Source organism: Oncorhynchus gorbuscha, linkage group LG22, assembly GCF_021184085.1.
Source record: "Oncorhynchus gorbuscha isolate QuinsamMale2020 ecotype Even-year linkage group LG22, OgorEven_v1.0, whole genome shotgun sequence".
NCBI lineage: Eukaryota > Metazoa > Chordata > Actinopteri > Salmoniformes > Salmonidae > Oncorhynchus > Oncorhynchus gorbuscha.
This window is the reverse complement of record NC_060194.1, coordinates 40,639,399-40,656,720: the sequence shown is the minus strand read 5'-3', so window position 1 is coordinate 40,656,720 and position 17,322 is coordinate 40,639,399. Positions and strand designations below refer to the sequence as shown.

Sequence of the window (17,322 nt, the reverse complement as noted above, 5' to 3'; positions counted from 1 at the left end):
GTCCCCAGTCCACCTGGTCGTGCAGCTGCTCCAGTTTCAACTGTTCTGTCTGTGGCTATAGAACCCTGACCTGTTCACCGGATGTGCTACCTGTCCCAGACCTGCTGTTTACAACTCTCTAGAGACAGCAGGAGCGGTAGAGATACTCTTAATGATCGGCTATGAAAAGCCAACTGACATTTACTCCTGAGGTGCTGACCTGTTGCACTCTCGACAACCACTGTGATTATTATTATCTGACCCTGCTGGGCTTCTACACCTGCATTGCTTGCTGTTTGGGGTTTTAGGCTGGATTTTTGTACAGCACTTTGAGATATCAGCTGATGTAAAAAGGGCTTTTTCAATACATTTGATTGATTGATTGATGGGGAGAGGAGGGATGGAGGAGAGGAAGGACAGAGGAGAGGAGGGACGGAGGAGAGGTGGGATGGGGGAAGGAGGGATGGAGGAGAGGAGGGATTGAGGAAAAGAGGAGCACCACTCACCCAGCTGGTCCCGCCCCCCTGGCCTTTAGCAAATAGCAGACACCACTCACCCAGCTTGTCCCGCCCCCTGGCCTTTAGCAAATAGCAGACACCACTCACCCAGCTGGTCCCACCCCCCTGGCCTTTAGCAAATAGCAGACACCACTCACCCACCTGGTCCCACCCCCTGGCCTTTAGCGAATAGCAGACACCACTCACCCAGCTGGTCCCACCCCCTGGCCTTTAGCGAATAGCAGACACCATGCACCCAGCTGGCACCGCCCCCAAGGCCTTTAGCGAATAGCAGACACCACTCACCCAGCTGGTCCCGCCCCCCTGGCCTTTAGCGAATATCAGCGAGGAGCCCTGGAGAACCGTCCAGGAGGACGTCCAGTTCTTCCTGTAAACACACAAACACAACACACAGACATAAACAACACACAGACACAAACACACAGATACAAACACAACACACAGACACAAATAACACAGACATACAGTGGGGCAAAAAAGTATTTAGTCAGCCACCAATTGTGAAGTTCTCCCACTTAAAAATATGAGAGAGGCCTGTAATTTTCATCATAGGTACACCAACTATGACAGACAAAATTGGAAGAAAAAAATCCAGAAAATCACATTGTAGGATTTTTAATGAATTTATTTACAAATTATGGTGGAAAATAAGTATTTGGTCACCTACAAACAAGCAAGATTTCTGGCTCTCACAGACCTGTAACTTCTTCTTTAAGAGGCTCCTCTGTCCTCCACTCGTTACCTGTATTAATGCCACCTGTTTGATCTTGTTATCAGTATAAAAGACACCTGTCCACAACCTCAAACAGTCACACTCCAAACTCCACTATGGCCAAGACCAAAGAGCTGTCAAAGGACACCAGAAACAAAATTGTAGACCTGCACCAGGCTGGGAAGACTGAATCTGCAATAGGTAAACAGCTTGGTTTGAAGAAATCAACTGTGGGAGCAATTATTAGGAAATGGAAGACGTACAAGACCACTGAATCTCCCTCGATCTGGGGCTCCACGCAAGATCTCACCCCGTGGGGTCAAAATGATCACAAGAACGGTGAGCAAAAATCCCAGAACCACACGGGGGGACCTAGTGAATGACCTGCAGAGAGCTGGGACCAAAGTAACAAAGCCTACCATCAGTAACACACTACGCCACCAGGGACTCAAATCCTGCAGTGCCAGACGTGTCCCCCTCTTAAGCCAGTACATGTCCAGGTCCGTCTGAAGTTTGCTAGAGAGCATTTGGATGATCCAGAAGACGATTGGGAGAATGTCATATGGTCAGATGAAACCAAAATAGAACTTTTTGGTAAAAACTCAACTCGTTGTGTTTGGAGGACAAAGAATGTTGAGTTGCATCCAAAGAACACCATACCTACTGTGAAGCATGGGGGTGGAAACATCATGATTTGGGGCTGTTTTTCTGCAAAGGGACCAGGACGACTGATCCATGTAAAGGAAAGAATGAATGGGGCCATGCATCATGAGATTTGAGTGAAAACCTCCTTCCATCAGCAAGGGCATTGAAGACGAAACGTGGCTGGGTCTTTCAGCATGACAATGATCCAAAACACACCGCCCCGCCCGTGCAACGAAGGAGTGGCTTCGTAAGAAGCATTTCAAGGTCCTGGAGTGGCCTAGCCAGTCTCCAGATCCCAACCCCATAGAAAATCTTTGGAGGGAGTTGAAAGTCCGTGTTGCCCAGCAACAGCCCCAAAACATCACTGCTCTAGAGGAGATCTGCATGGAGGAATGGGCCAAAATACCAGCAACAGTGTGTGAAAACCTTGTGAAGACTTACAGAAAACATTTGACCTCTGTCATTGCCAACAAAGTGTATACAACAAAGTATTGAGACAAACTTTTGTTTTTGACCAAATACTTATTTTCCACCATAATTTGCAAATAAATTCATTAAAAATCCTACAATGATGATTTGCTGGATATTTTTTTCTCATTTTGTCTGTCATAGTTGAAGTGTACCTATGATGAAAATTACAGGCCTCTCTCATCTTTTTAAGTGGGAGAACTTGCACAATTGGTGTCTGACTAAATACTTTTTTGCCCCACTGTAAATAACACAGACAGAAATAACTCAGACATAGCTCCATAAATCATCTCACATCATGCTGAATCAACTACCACTTCATATACAGCCAGACCGATATCACTCCCTACCCATTCCCTAGGCCATAACCCTTCATTGTTTCCAGATCTGTAAGGTGGAAGCAATATGGGGGGGTTCAACTTGAGACAGGCTGGTTGTGTTGCCCTGAAGGAGCAGTTTTTCTACAAGTGTTCTCATCCTGTTTCTATCCTAGTCTAGTACAACTCACCCTACTTTCTGAGGGTGTTCTCATCCTGTTTCTATCCTAGTCCAGTACAACTCACCCAACTTTCTGAGGGTGTTCTCATCCTGTTTCTATCCTAGTCCAGTACTACTCACCCTACTTTGAGGGTGTTCTCATCCTGTTTCTATCCTAGTCCAGTACAACTCACCGTACTTTCTTTCCATGCTCAGTGATCTTGGTCACGTTGAGAATACCACACTTCTCTGAAGGCTGCAGAGAAACAAAGAGAGAAGTCATCATCACATGAAAACAGGGCCAGACACAACTGACAGGGAAAAAAAGCAAGACAGCCTGTGTCCCAAATGACACCACATGTCCTATATAGTGCACTACTTTTGACCAAAAGTAGTGCACTATGTAGGGAATAGGGTGCCATATGGTACACAGACACGCAACAAGCAGACCAAACAAACAGAGACAGAAAGCAGTGTTACAGTAGAGACAGAAAGCAGTGTTACTGTAGAGAGACAGAAAGCAGTGTTACAGTAGAGAGACAGAAAGCAGTGTTACAGTAGAGACAGAAAGCAGTGTTACAGTAGAGACAGAAAGCAGTGTTACAGTAGAGAGACAGAAAGCAGTGTTACAGTAGAGAGACAGAAAGCAGTGTTACAGTAGAGAGACAGAAAGCAGTGTTACAGTAGAGAGACAGAAAGCAGTGTTACAGTAGAGAGACAGAAAGCAGTGTTACAGTAGAGAGACAGAAAGCAGTGTTACAGTAGAGAGACAGAAAGCAGTGTTACAGTAGAGAGACAGAAAGCAGTGTTACAGTAGAGACAGAAAGCAGTGTTACAGTAGAGAGACAGAAAGCAGTGTTACAGTAGAGACAGAAAGCAGTGTTACAGTAGAGAGACAGAAAGTAGTGTTACTGCCCTTTTTCTGAATTGAAAAATAGATTTCCCCACAGCTCAGTCTGTGTTACTGTCATCACCACCAGGATCATCATCATCATCATCATCATCATCATCATCATCATCATCATCATCATCATCATCATCATCATCATCACCATCATCATCATCACCATCATCATCATCATCACCATCATCACCATCACCGGGATCATCATCACCATCATCATCATCATCATCATCATCATCACCATCATCATCATCACCATCACCATCATCACCGGGATCATCATCATCATCACCGGGATCATCATCATCATCATCACCACCGTGATCATCATCATCATCATCATCACCACCGTGATCATCACCATCATCATCACCGGGATCATCATCACCGGGATCATCATCACCATCATCATCATCACCATCATCATCACACGGGATCATCATCACCATCACCATCATCACCGGGATCATCATCATCATCATCACCGGGATCATCATCATCATCGGGATCATCATCACCATCATCACCGTCATCATCATCACCGGGATCATCATCACCATCACCATCATCATCACCATTACCGGGATCATCATCACCATCATCATCATCATCATCATCACCGGGATCATCATCACCATCACCACTGGGATCATCACCCTCATCATTATGATCAGTTCCATTGCAGGGAGAAGAAACAGAGTCACCATTGAAGACGGCAACTGAGAAAAGGCCAAAAGGCCGTGGCTGGTCGACCAGTATGGAAGTCAGGAAGCCAGACAGTTCAGGGAAGGGGGAGAGGAGTAATACAGAGAACAGAGGGAGCAGCAGGAGAGGGGGATACTAACGGAGGTAGGGGGCTTGGGGAACGAGGGGCCTGAGGAGGCAGAGTCTGGAGAGCCAGGGACCATGGGGCCCAACGCACCGTCCTAGTAATCAAAATGACAACACCACCGACTAATTACTACAGAGAACTGCAGAGACTGGGTTCAAATAATATTTAAAATCTTTCAAATATTTTTAGCGTTTGCTTTAGCCTGCCTGGAGTGTTAGATGGGCAGAGTTTGAACTTTGCAATCTATAACATTGATTCCATGGTGCCAGGCAAGTTCAATCAAGCATATAGAAAGTATTTGTAAAGATTTTAAATAGTATTTGAACCCAGGTCTGCAGAGACTACCATGGTTACCGGGGTAAACCAACACATAAGGAATGAGCGTTTACATGGGACACCAAGAGTTGGTTGAATGGTTGAATGTTAATTAGGTATTTTTAAAATGACAATTAAACGCAATGACAGGATATGACACATTTCAATGAAGGAAGCTCAAATCACACTAGTGACAGAGAAAGGAGAGGTTGATAACGTCAGGCTTGTATCACTACTAGATTATAGAAACCAAACAGGTTTAAGGGCATGGCCATGAGGAGTGATCATTGGGCCAATATAGGTGATCATTGGGCCATGATAGGTGATCATTGGACCATGATAGGTGATCATTGGGCCATGATAGGTGATCATTGGGCCACGATATGTGATCATCGGGCCACGAGAGGTGATCATCGGGCCACGAGAGGTGATCATCGGGCCACGAGAGGTGATCATCGGGCCACGAGAGGTGATCATTGGGCCACGAGAGGTGATCATTGGGCCACGAGAGGTGATCATTGGGCCACGAGAGGTGATCATTGGGCCACGAGAGGTGATCATTGGGCCGCGAGAGGTGATCATTGGGCCGCGAGAGGTGATCATTGGGCCGCGAGAGGTGATCATTGGGCCGCGAGAGGTGATCATTGGGCCGTGAGAGGTGATCATTGGGCCACGATATGTGATCATCGGGCCATGAGAGGTGATCATCGGGCCATGAGAGGTGATCATTGGGCCACGATATGTGATCATCGGGCCATGAGAGGTGATCATTGGGCCATGAGAGGTGATCATTGGGCCACGATATGTGATCAGCGGGCCATGAGAGGTGATCATCGGGCCATGAGAGGTGATCATCGGGCCACGAGAGGTGATCATTGGGCCACGAGAGGTGATCATTGGGCCACGAGAGGTGATCATTGGGCCACGAGAGGTGATCATTGGGCCACGAGAGGTGATCATTGGGCCACGAGAGGTGATCATTGGGCCGTGAGAGGTGATCATTGGGCCGTGAAAGGTGATCATTGGGCCATGAGAGGTGATCATTGGGCCATGAGAGGTGATCATTGGGCCATGAGAGGTGATCATGTGAATCAGAAGAGCAGGAATTAAAAGGGAAAGAGCAGCACTCAGTGATGGCAACAAGGAAAGTGATTGGTCTGATTTGATGAGCTCATTCAGTGATCATCATGCTAGACTAGAGGTTGGCAGCTCCAGTCCTCCAGGTCCTGATTGGTGTCACAGTGTTGCCCCAGCTAACACACCTGACCCCAATAATCACCTAATCAGGGTCTTCAGTTTAGAATGACACTGGTTTAATCAGCTGTGTTTGATAGGATGGAGAAGAAGAGTTCACCAATCAGGCCCTGGAGGACTGAAGTTGTCCACCCATGTGCAAAATGATTGGCTGCTGGGATTTGAAGGCGCGGTTGTATAGGGCACGGAGGGAGGTGGGCACTGACTTGTGTCTGTCTGTAGGGGTGGGGGCGACCAGAGCCTGTACGGAAACGCCTGATGTTTTTGATGAGCCGCTGCAGAACAGAATCATGAGTCTGCAGTGTGAGTCTGCAGTGTGAGTCTGCAGTGTGAGTCTGCAGTGTGAGTCTACAGTGTGAGTCTACAGTGTGAGTCTGCAGTGTGAGTCTGCAGTGTGAGTCTGCAGTGTGAGTCTACAGTGTGAGTCTACAGTGTGAGTCTGCAGTGTGAGACTGCAGTGTGAGCCTGCAGTGTGAGCCTGCAGTGTGAGCCTACAGTGTGAGCCTACAGTGTGAGTCTACAGTGTGAGTCTACAGTGTGAGTCTACAGTGTGTCAGTGCAACCCGATTCCCAACTGTGACGCCGGCTGTGTTTGACACATTGGGAACCTGGCATCCTAAACACACTCACAGGACAATATACTTCAGAGACCTGGTTGGAAGAGAAACGATAGCTATGGAATTAGAGTTGTAGGAAGTGCATCCGTTTTGCTGCGGAAGTCTGGAGATGGATATTAGGAACAGGCTACACACTTCTCAAATGACACAGTCACTATTTTCAGTCTGCATCCCAAATAGCATCCTATCCGTTACATAGTGCACTACTACCAAAGACCACTCCTACATGTCCTGATCAAAAACAGTGGACTATATAGGGAGTAACATTTGAGACACAACCAGAGTGGCTGAGCGGGCCTTGACAGGGCGTCTGTCTCACCTTGTCGTTGGCGTCCAGCACGTTGCTGCTGTTTGCCCACTTGGTCAGGACGATGGGCTCCACATGTTTCCTATCCAGACTGTGGCTCTTAGGGGTCCGGTCTCCTCCACCAGGTAGAGGGGGGGAGTGTTGGTACTGCAGAGAGGAGAGAGGAGGGGGAGTGTTGGTACTGCAGAGAGGAGAGAGGAGGGGGAGTGTTGGTACTGCAGAGAGGAGAGAGGAGGGGGAGTGTTGGTACTGCAGAGAGGAGAGAGGAAGGGGGAGTGTTGGTACTGCAGAGAGGAGAGAGGAGGGGGAGTGTTGGTACTGCAGAGAGGAGAGAGGAGGGGGAGTGTTGGTACTGCAGAGAGGAGAGAGGAGGGGGAGTGTTGGTACTGCAGAGAGGAGAGAGGAGGGGGAGTGTTGGTACTGCAGAGAGGAGAGAGGAGGGGGGAGTGTTGGTACTGCAGAGAGGAGAGAGGAGGGGGAGTGTTGGTACTGCAGAGAGGAGAGAGAGGGGGGAGTGTTGGTACTGCAGAGAGGAGAGAGGAGGGGGGAGTGTTGGTACTGCAGAGAGGAGAGAGGAGGGGGGAGTGTTGGTACTGCAGAGAGGAGAGAGGGAGGGGGAGTGTTGGTACTGCAGAGAGGAGAGAGGAGGGGGAGTGTTGGTACTGCAGAGAGGAGAGAGGAGGGGGAGTGTTGGTACTGCAGAGAGGAGAGAGGAGGGGAGTGTTGGTACTGCAGAGAGGAGAGAGGAGGGGGAGTGTTGGTACTGCAGAGAGGAGAGAGGAGGGGGAGTGTTGGTACTGCAGAGAGGAGAGAGGAGGGGGGAGTGTTGGTACTGCAGAGAGGAGAGAGGAGGGGGGAGTGTTGGTACTGCAGAGAGGAGAGGAGACCTGCATAACATGGGGGACAATCAAGGAAACCATTGAACTGAAACAGTGAGGTAGTGTAGAGGGCCGTACCTTGGGCAGCTCCCACTCTGACCTGGAGCCATCAGCACTGTAGTAGTATGGTCTGCCCTGTTCATCCACGTGCTTTATCCACTGGAAACACACACACACACAAACGGGAGATGAGATACACCAGGTTACTAGACCATGACGTTCAAAAAGAGAAAAATGTCTCTTTTGTCAGCGGTCTATGAGCCATGCTAAATATGTGATAGTAGTGTGGTGAAGTCTAAGTGAAATATAGACATTCCACGTGACAGTCTGTAAATCAGCCGAGAGAGATCAATAGAGAGAGAGAGAGATCAATAGAGAGAGAGAGATCAACAGAGAGAGAGAGATCAACAGAGAGAGATCAACAGAGAGAGAGAGAGAGAGACATCAACAGAGAGAGAGATCAACAGAGAGAGAGAGATCAACAGAGAGATCAACAGAGAGAGAGAGATCAACAGAGAGAGAGAGAGATCAACAGAGAGAGAGAGAGATCAACAGAGAGAGAGATCAACAGAGAGAGAGAGATCAATAGAGAGAGAGATCAACAGAGAGAGAGAGATCAATAGAGAGAGGGAGATCAACAGAGAGACAGATCAACAGAGAGATCAACAGAGAGAGAGAGATCAACAGAGAGATCAACAGAGAGAGAGAGATCAACAGAGAGATCAACAGAGAGAGAGAGATCAACAGAGAGAGAGAGAGATCAACAGAGAGAGAGAGAGAGAGAGAGAGATCAACAGAGAGATCAACAGAGAGAGAGAGATCAACAGAGAGATCAACAGAGAGATCAACAGAGAGAGAGATCAATAGAGAGAGATCAACAGAGAGAGAGAGATCAACAGAGAGAGAGAGAGATCAACAGAGAGAGAGATCAACAGAGAGAGAGATCAACAGAGAGAGAGAGATCAACAGAGAGAGAGAGAGATCAACAGAGAGAGAGAGATCAATAGAGAGAGAGAGATCAATAGAGAGAGAGAGATCAACAGAGAGAGAGAGAGATCAACAGAGAGAGAGATCAACAGAGAGAGAGAGATCAACAGAGAGATCAACAGAGAGAGAGAGATCAACAGAGAGAGAGAGAGAGAGAGATCAACAGAGAGATCAACAGAGAGAGAGAGATCAACAGAGAGATCAACAGAGAGATCAACAGAGAGAGAGATCAACAGAGAGAGAGATCAACAGAGAGAGAGAGATCAACAGAGAGATCAACGGAGAGATATCAACAGAGAGAGAGAGATCAACAGAGAGAGAGATCAACAGAGAGAGAGATCAACAGAGAGAGAGATCAACAGAGAGAGAGAGATCAACAGAGAGAAAGAGATCAACAGAGAGAAAGAGATCAACAGAGAGATCAACAGAGAGAGAGAGAGATCAACAGAGAGAGAGAGAGATCAACAGAGAGATCAACAGAGAGAGAGAGATCAACAGAGAGATCAACAGAGAGATCAACAGAGAGAGAGATCAATAGAGAGAGAGATCAACAGAGAGAGAGAGATCAACAGAGAGATCAACGGAGAGATATCAACAGAGAGAGAGAGAGATCAACAGAGAGAGAGAGATCAACAGAGAGAGAGAGAGATCAACAGAGAGAGAGAGATCAACAGAGAGAGAGAGATCAACAGAGAGAGAGAGATCAACAGAGAGAAAGAGATCAACAGAGAGAGAGATCAACAGAGAGAGAGAGAGATCAACAGAGAGAGAGAGATCAACAGAGAGAAAGAGATCAACAGAGAGAGAGAGATCAACAGAGAGAGAGAGAGATCAACAGAGAGAGAGAGAGATCAACAGAGAGAGAGATCAACAGAGAGAGAGAGATCAATAGAGAGAGAGAGATCAACAGAGAGAGAGAGATCAATAGAGAGAGAGATCAACAGAGAGATCAACAGAGAGAGAGAGATCAACAGAGAGATCAACAGAGAGAGAGAGATCAACAGAGAGATCAACAGAGAGAGAGAGATCAACAGAGAGAGAGAGAGATCAACAGAGAGAGAGAGAGAGAGAGATCAACAGAGAGATCAACAGAGAGAGAGAGAGATCAACAGAGAGATCAACAGAGAGATCAACAGAGAGAGAGATCAATAGAGAGAGAGATCAACAGAGAGAGAGAGATCAACAGAGAGATCAACGGAGAGATATCAACAGAGAGAGAGAGATCAACAGAGAGAGAGAGATCAACAGAGAGAGAGAGAGATCAACAGAGAGAAAGAGATCAACAGAGAGAGAGAGATCAACAGAGAGAGAGAGATCAACAGAGAGAGAGAGAGATCAACAGAGAGAGAGAGATCAATAGAGAGAGAGAGATCAATAGAGAGAGAGAGATCAACAGAGAGAGAGAGAGATCAACAGAGAGAGAGATCAACAGAGAGAGAGAGATCAACAGAGAGATCAACAGAGAGAGAGAGATCAACAGAGAGAGAGAGAGAGAGATCAAGAGAGAGATCAACAGAGAGATCAACAGAGAGATCAACAGAGAGAGAGATCAATAGAGAGAGAGATCAACAGAGAGAGAGAGATCAACAGAGAGATCAACGGAGAGATATCAACAGAGAGAGAGAGAGATCAACAGAGAGAGAGAGATCAACAGAGAGAGAGAGAGATCAACAGAGAGAGAGAGATCAACAGAGAGAGAGAGATCAACAGAGAGAGAGAGATCAACAGAGAGAGAGAGATCAACAGAGAGAAAGAGATCAACAGAGAGAAAGAGATCAACAGAGAGAGAGAGATCAACAGAGAGAGAGAGAGATCAACAGAGAGAGAGAGAGATCAACAGAGAGAGAGAGATCAACAGAGAGAGAGAGATCAACAGAGAGAGAGAGATCAACAGAGAGAGAGAGATCAACAGAGAGAGAGATCAACAGAGAGAGAGAGAGAGATCAACAGAGAGAGAGATCAACAGAGAGAAATCAACAGAGATCAACAGAGAGAAGAGATCAACAGAGAGAGAGATCAACAGAGAGAGAGAGATCAACAGAGAGAGAGAGATCAACAGAGAGAGAGATCAACAGAGAGAAAGAGATCAACAGAGAGAGAGAGATCAACAGAGAGATCAACAGAGAGAGAGAGAGATCAACAGAGAGAGAGAGAGAGAGATCAACAGAGAGATCAACAGAGAACAGAGAGAGATCAACAGAGAGAGATCAACAGAGAGATCAACAGAGAGATCAACAGAGAGAGAGATCAATAGAGAGAGAGATCAACAGAGAGAGAGAGATCAACAGAGAGATCAACGGAGAGATATCAACAGAGAGAGAGAGAGATCAACAGAGAGAGAGAGATCAACAGAGAGAACAGAGAGATCAACAGAGAGAGAGAGATCAACAGAGAGAGAGAGATCAACAGAGAGAGAGAGATCAACAGAGAGAAAGAGATCAACAGAGAGAGAGATCAACAGAGAGAGAGAGATCAACAGAGAGAGAGAGATCAACAGAGAGAGAGAGATCAACAGAGAGAGAGAGAGATCAACAGAGAGAGAGAGATCAACAGAGAGAAAGAGATCAACAGAGAGAAAGAGATCAACAGAGAGAGAGAGATCAACAGAGAGAGAGAGATCAACAGAGAGAGAGAGATCAACAGAGAGAGAGATCAACAGAGAGATCAACAGAGAGAGAGAACAAGAGAGAGAGATCAACAGAGAGAGAGAGAGATCAACAGAGAGAGAGATCAACAGAGAGAGAGATCAACAGAGAGAGAGATCAACAGAGAGATCAACAGAGAGAGAGATCAAAAGAGAGATCAACAGAGAGAGATCAACAGAGAGAGAGATCAAAAGAGAGAGAGAGAGAGATCAACAGAGAGAGATCAACAGAGAGAGAGATCAACAGAGAGAGAGATCAACAGAGAGAAAGAGATCAACAGAGAGAGAGAGAGATCAACAGAGAGAGAGATCAACAGAGAGAGAGAGATCAACAGAGAGAGAGAGATCAACAGAGAGAGAGATCAACAGAGAGAGAGAGAGATCAACAGAGAGAGAGAGAGAGATCAACAGAGAGAAAGAGATCAACAGAGAGAAAGAGATCAACAGAGAGAGAGAGATCAACAGAGAGAGAGATCAATAGAGAGAGAGAGATCAACAGAGAGAGAGAGATCAACAGAGAGAGAGAGATCAACAGAGAGAAAGAGATCAACAGAGAGAAAGAGATCAACAGAGAGAAAGAGATCAACAGAGAGAAAGAGATCAACAGAGAGAGAGAGATCAACAGAGAGAAAGAGATCAACAGAGAGAGAGAGATCAACAGAGAGAAAGAGATCAACAGAGAGAGAGAGATCAACAGAGAGAGAGAGATCAACAGAGAGAGAGAGATCAACAGAGAGAGAGAGATCAACAGAGAGAGAGAGAGATCAACAGAGAGAGAGAGATCAACAGAGAGAGAGAGATCAACAGAGAGAGAGAGATCAACAGAGAGAGAGAGAGATCAACAGAGAGAGAGAGATCAACAGAGAGAGAGAGATCAACAGAGAGAGAGAGATCAACAGAAAGAGACCCCGGTACCTTTTCATTAGTATAATCACTGACATACAGAGTGTGTCCATGCTCATCCAGCTCTTCTGACCAACCCCGGGGCGGGTAGCCGTACTGGCTGTCTGATTGGCTAGAATATGTGCGGTGGCAGTTGTCCTCCAACAACAGAGGCTGGAATGGACCAATGGACAGCGAGAGGAGAGGAAGGAAGGACGGGGAGAGAGAGAGCGGCGGAGTCGTCTATGATTAGGGAGGGAAACGGGACAGGGAGGGAAACGGGACAGAGAGGGAAACGGGACAGAGAGGGAAACGGGACAGAGAGGGAAACGGGACAGAGAGGGAAACGGGACAGAGGGAGGGAAACGGGACAGAGGGAGGGAAACGGGACAGAGGGAGGGAAACGGGACAGAGAGGGAGGGAAACGGGACAGAGAGGGAGGGAAACGGGACAGAGAGGGAGGGAAACGGGACAGAGAGGGAGGGAAACGGGACAGAGAGGGAGAGAGGGAGGGAAACGGGGCAGAGAGGGAGAGAAACGGGGCAGAGAGGGAGAGAGGGAGGGAAACGGGACAGGGAGGGAAACGGGACAGAGAGGGAGAGAGGGAGGGAAACGGGACAGGGAGGGAAACGGGACAGAGAGGGAGAGAGGGAGGGAAACGGGACAGGGAGGAGAGAGAGAGGGTCAGAGATAATTAGAGCGAGAGAAGGACCAATCACCATTGAATTACGTATGCACAGAGAATAGAAAGCACCAATCATCATGAATCACAGTCCTCTAAGAACGAGACATTTACAACACAGTAAAGCACCAGTCCTGGGTTCAAATACTGGAACATCTGTTCTCGTCTGGGATGTTGGCAATGAGGCCCCTTTAACTGGCTTCGTACTGGTCAAAGAGACAAATGGTATCCACAAGTTCATCTGACTCTGGGGAGGAAGATAAAAGGGCCTCGTTGCCAAAATCCTGAAGTACCCCTTTAAGTTACATCACAGCTGGGAAACGAGGCCTAGATGTTTAGATGATCCGTCACGGGGAGGCCTGAAGAACCCCTTTAAAGGAAAACTCAGCTTAAAAATAGTTTTTGTATTTTCTTCATTAGTCCACTAATACAGTCCCAAAATGTGCTGCATGTCTTCTTCATCATGAGGATGTGATCGGTGACACTTCACTTCTTGAAAGTCCGATATCTTAAAACCTTGACTGCTGACATGCAAAACACTTGTGGGTTTTAATCATCACTGGATAAATGAAGAAAATGACAAGAGATTATATTTGAGTGGAGTTTCCCATAAAGTGCATTAAGCCAGGAAAATTAAATCAAGCACAGGTACATTTTTTTTTAATGACTTCAAATAGTATTTGAACCCAGGACTGTGAACCACAGAGAGTTGAAGACGGCAGGAACATCGAAGCACCCGACTCAGTCTGAACACGGTTACTGGGTGTGGCCAGACAGAGGACACAGCAGAATACAAACATGTACTGCTGCAGTAACAGCAAACTAATGAGGCTGGGACCAGTTTCCCAGTTTGAGGAGCACCGACTGCATCTGGCCACAAGGCGGCAGTGTGGTGCTTATCATCATCATTCTAGAGAACAAAATGTACTGTGATCCTGCCAGAACACAGCAGTGATTCTTTCTGTCTAATGTGTTTGGACGGGCGTGTTTGAGAACACAAGCACATACACTTCATGACTTTTCATAAATGTGTTTGAATTTGCTTGTTTCTGTACCTAAGTGTGTGTTTGATTAAGTGTGTGTGTGTGTGTGTGTGTGTGTGTGTGTGTGTGTGTGTGTGTGTGTGTGTGTGTGTGTGTGTGTGTGTGTGTGTGTGTGTGTGTGTGTGTGTGTGTGTGTGTGTGTGTGTGTGTGTGTGTGTGTGTGTGCGCGAGCGTGTGTGTGTGTGTGTGTGTGCGCGAGCGTGTGTGTGTTTGAGTAAGTGTGTGTGTGTGCGTGCGTGCGTGTGTGTTTGAGTAAGTGTGTGTGTGTTTCCAACACATGTCCCAGTACCTCCGTCTCCCCAGTGCTATTGCTGTGGGATTCCCCCCGGCTGCTGCCACTACTGGCGTCTCTGGCTCGGGGAGGTTTCCATGTCCTCTCCTGGGTGGAACGGTTGAAGTAGAACTGTCTGCCGCTCTGGTCCTTCAAATGGAATTCAAAATCTTTGTCCATTACAATATTTAAATCAAATTGACATTTGTCTTCGTCTCGTGGTTAAAAACAGTAAAATTACATATAAACACAGATCAGACAACATCATATAGAATCATTCATAAATGGCACCCTACTCCCCATTTAGTGCACTACTTTTGACCAGAGCCCTATGGGCCCTGTACTGCACTAAATATGTAATAGGGTTCCATTTGGGACGCACACAGAGACGATAGCGAAGGTACACAATCCATGACGGTAGTAGTACAGACCTTGTGGGCCTCCCAGTCCCCCAGGACATGCTGTGGGAAGTTGGAGGGGTCGGGGGGCAGGCTGGTCCCAGAGATCTTCAGCTCCTGCAGGTTAGTGTAGACAGGAGACTCAGGACGACCACCCTGGCCCGACAGAGAGACAGTCTGGAGGAGAGGAGAGGAGAGAGAGAGAGAGAGAGAGAGAGAGAGAGAGAGAGAGATATTGGTTGGTAAATTAGATTTTTGATTTTACAATGACAGCCTCCCCCGGATGGCACTGGGCCAATTGTGCACCTCCCTATGGGACACCCGAACACGGCCGTTTGTGATACAGCCCGAGATCGAAACAGGATCCGTAGCGACACCTCTAACACGGAGATGGAGGGCCCTAGACACCTCTAACACGGAGATGGAGGGCCCTAGACACCTCTAACACGGAGATGGAGGGCCCTAGACACCTCTAACACGGAGATGGAGGGCCCTAGACACCTCTAACACGGAGATGGAGGGCCCTAGACACCTCTAACACGGAGATGGAGGGCCCTAGACACCTCTAACACGGAGATGGAGGGCCCCCTAGACACCTCTAACACGGAGATGGAGGGCCCTAGACACCTCTAACACGGAGATGGAGGGCCCTAGACACCTCTAACACGGAGATGGAGGGCCCTGGAGACACACCTCTAACACGGAGATGGAGGGCCCTAGACACCTCTAACACGGAGATGGAGGGCCCTAACACGGAGATGGAGGGCCCTAGACACCTCTAACACGGAGATGGAGGGCCCTAGACACCTCTAACACAGATGGAGGGCCCTAGACACCTCTAACACGGAGGGCCCTAGACACCTCTAACACGGAGATGGAGGGCCCTAGACACCTCTAACACGGAGATGGAGGGCCCTAGACACCTCTAACACGGAGATGGAGGGCCCTAGACACCTCTAACACGGAGATGGAGGGCCCTAGACACCTCTAACACGGAGATGGAGGGCCCTAGACACCTCTAACACGGAGATGGAGGGCCCTAGACACCTCTAACACGGAGATGGAGGGCCCTAGACACCTCTAACACGGAGATGGAGGGCCCTAGACACCTCTAACACGGAGATGGAGGGCCCTAGACACCTCTAACACGGAGATGGAGGGCCCTAGGGCCCTAGACACCTCTAACACGGAGATGGAGGGCCCTAGACACCTCTAACACGGAGATGGAGGGCCCTAGACACCTCTAACACGGAGATGGAGGGCCCTAGACACCTCTAACACGGAGATGGAGGGCCCTAGACACCTCTAACACGGAGATGGAGGGCCCTAGACACCTCTAACACGGAGATGGAGGGCCCTAGACCGCTGCGCCACTCAGGAGCCCTAAATACATGACTTGTCTTAATGTTGACGTGAGCCACACAAACTCTTGAGAGAGAAAGAGAATGGACAGACAGCGTAATGAATAGTTTACCTGATGAGGAATAACTACAGAATGAATCCTAACAAATTCCCCTTTTCTCAAGTGTGTCACTAAACCACCATGGGTTAGTAATAGACTTGTTGGTGAACACTTGAGTGACAGGGATCGACATAAAACGCTTGTCCGCTTTGGGCAAGTAAAAAACAAACAAACAAATGGTCGGACAAGAAGAATAGAGATTTAAATTGTCTGAATGGACAAGAAAAAATAATAAAGTCACGCAAAAAAAAATCACTTTATCAAAACAATTAGTCTACTCTGATCAGAATTGTATCAGAGTCTTACACCTACGGAGAGCATGAGAGAGCAGAGACAGAGCATGAGAGAGAGAGACAGAGCATGAGAGAGAGAGACAGAGCATGAGAGAGAGAGACAGAGCATGAGAGAGAGACAGAGCATGAGAGAGAGACAGAGCATGAGAGACAGAGCATGAGAGACAGAGCATGAGAGACAAGCATGAGAGACAGAGCATGAGAGACAGAGCATGAGAGACAGAGCACGAAAAAGACAGAGCATGAGAGACAGAGCATGAGAGACAGAGCATGAGAGACAGAGCATGAGAGACAGAGCACGAAAAAGACAGAGCATGAGAAAGACAGAGCATGAGAAAGACATTTGCACAGCAGGTACAATTATTATATAAAGAGTAACTAAAAAGCCCATTCAAAACAGTGTACTTTGGCTGGTTATCGAGCTACTTTTACCCTCAAATAATCTAACCGTTTGTGGGCGGTTTGTATGGGTTACTTTCAGATGTGTCCCATGATACTTGTCAGGGGGTCGTAGAGTGAAATGGAGAACACAATAGTATTCGTAAGAGTCTCTCCCTTTCCAGAGAGTTTGCGTGTGTCTCATGGTCTGAAGAACACAGCTGTAGCTCGGCCACCTTGCACCACAGATGAGGAAGTCTACTGTAAGCGGATGCAGCCCATATGCAAAACAAACATCTCTCTTTGATGGGGATGTTTTTATTATGTTACTCAGATTGACACATTGGTGCTTCAACGGACTCTTAAGGATCAACTA

General features: G+C 47.5%; 1 protein-coding gene across 8 annotated transcripts in view; it reads right to left on the bottom strand.

Annotated features, from left to right (window-relative positions):
* The window catches only part of LOC124009304 (rho GTPase-activating protein 12-like), a 137,247-nt gene that overhangs the window by 28,643 nt on the left and 91,282 nt on the right, over positions 1-17,322 (bottom strand). For 4 of the 8 annotated variants that reach the window (XM_046320961.1, XM_046320962.1, XM_046320963.1 and 1 more), the window contains exons 3-11: positions 14,847-14,990; positions 14,434-14,565; positions 12,453-12,662; positions 7,985-8,065; positions 7,041-7,175; positions 6,311-6,379; positions 4,549-4,629; positions 2,994-3,055; positions 783-864 (exon numbers count right to left, since the gene is read on the bottom strand). In XM_046320961.1, coding sequence (XP_046176917.1) covers positions 783-864; positions 2,994-3,055; positions 4,549-4,629; positions 6,311-6,379; positions 7,041-7,175; positions 7,985-8,065; positions 12,453-12,662; positions 14,434-14,565; positions 14,847-14,990 — 996 coding nt within the window. The remainder of the gene's footprint in view (positions 1-782; positions 865-2,993; positions 3,056-4,548; positions 4,630-6,310; positions 6,380-7,040; positions 7,176-7,984; positions 8,066-12,452; positions 12,663-14,433; positions 14,566-14,846; positions 14,991-17,322) is intronic. The other 4 variants (XM_046320966.1, XM_046320965.1, XM_046320968.1 and 1 more) reach the window with 4 other exon arrangements.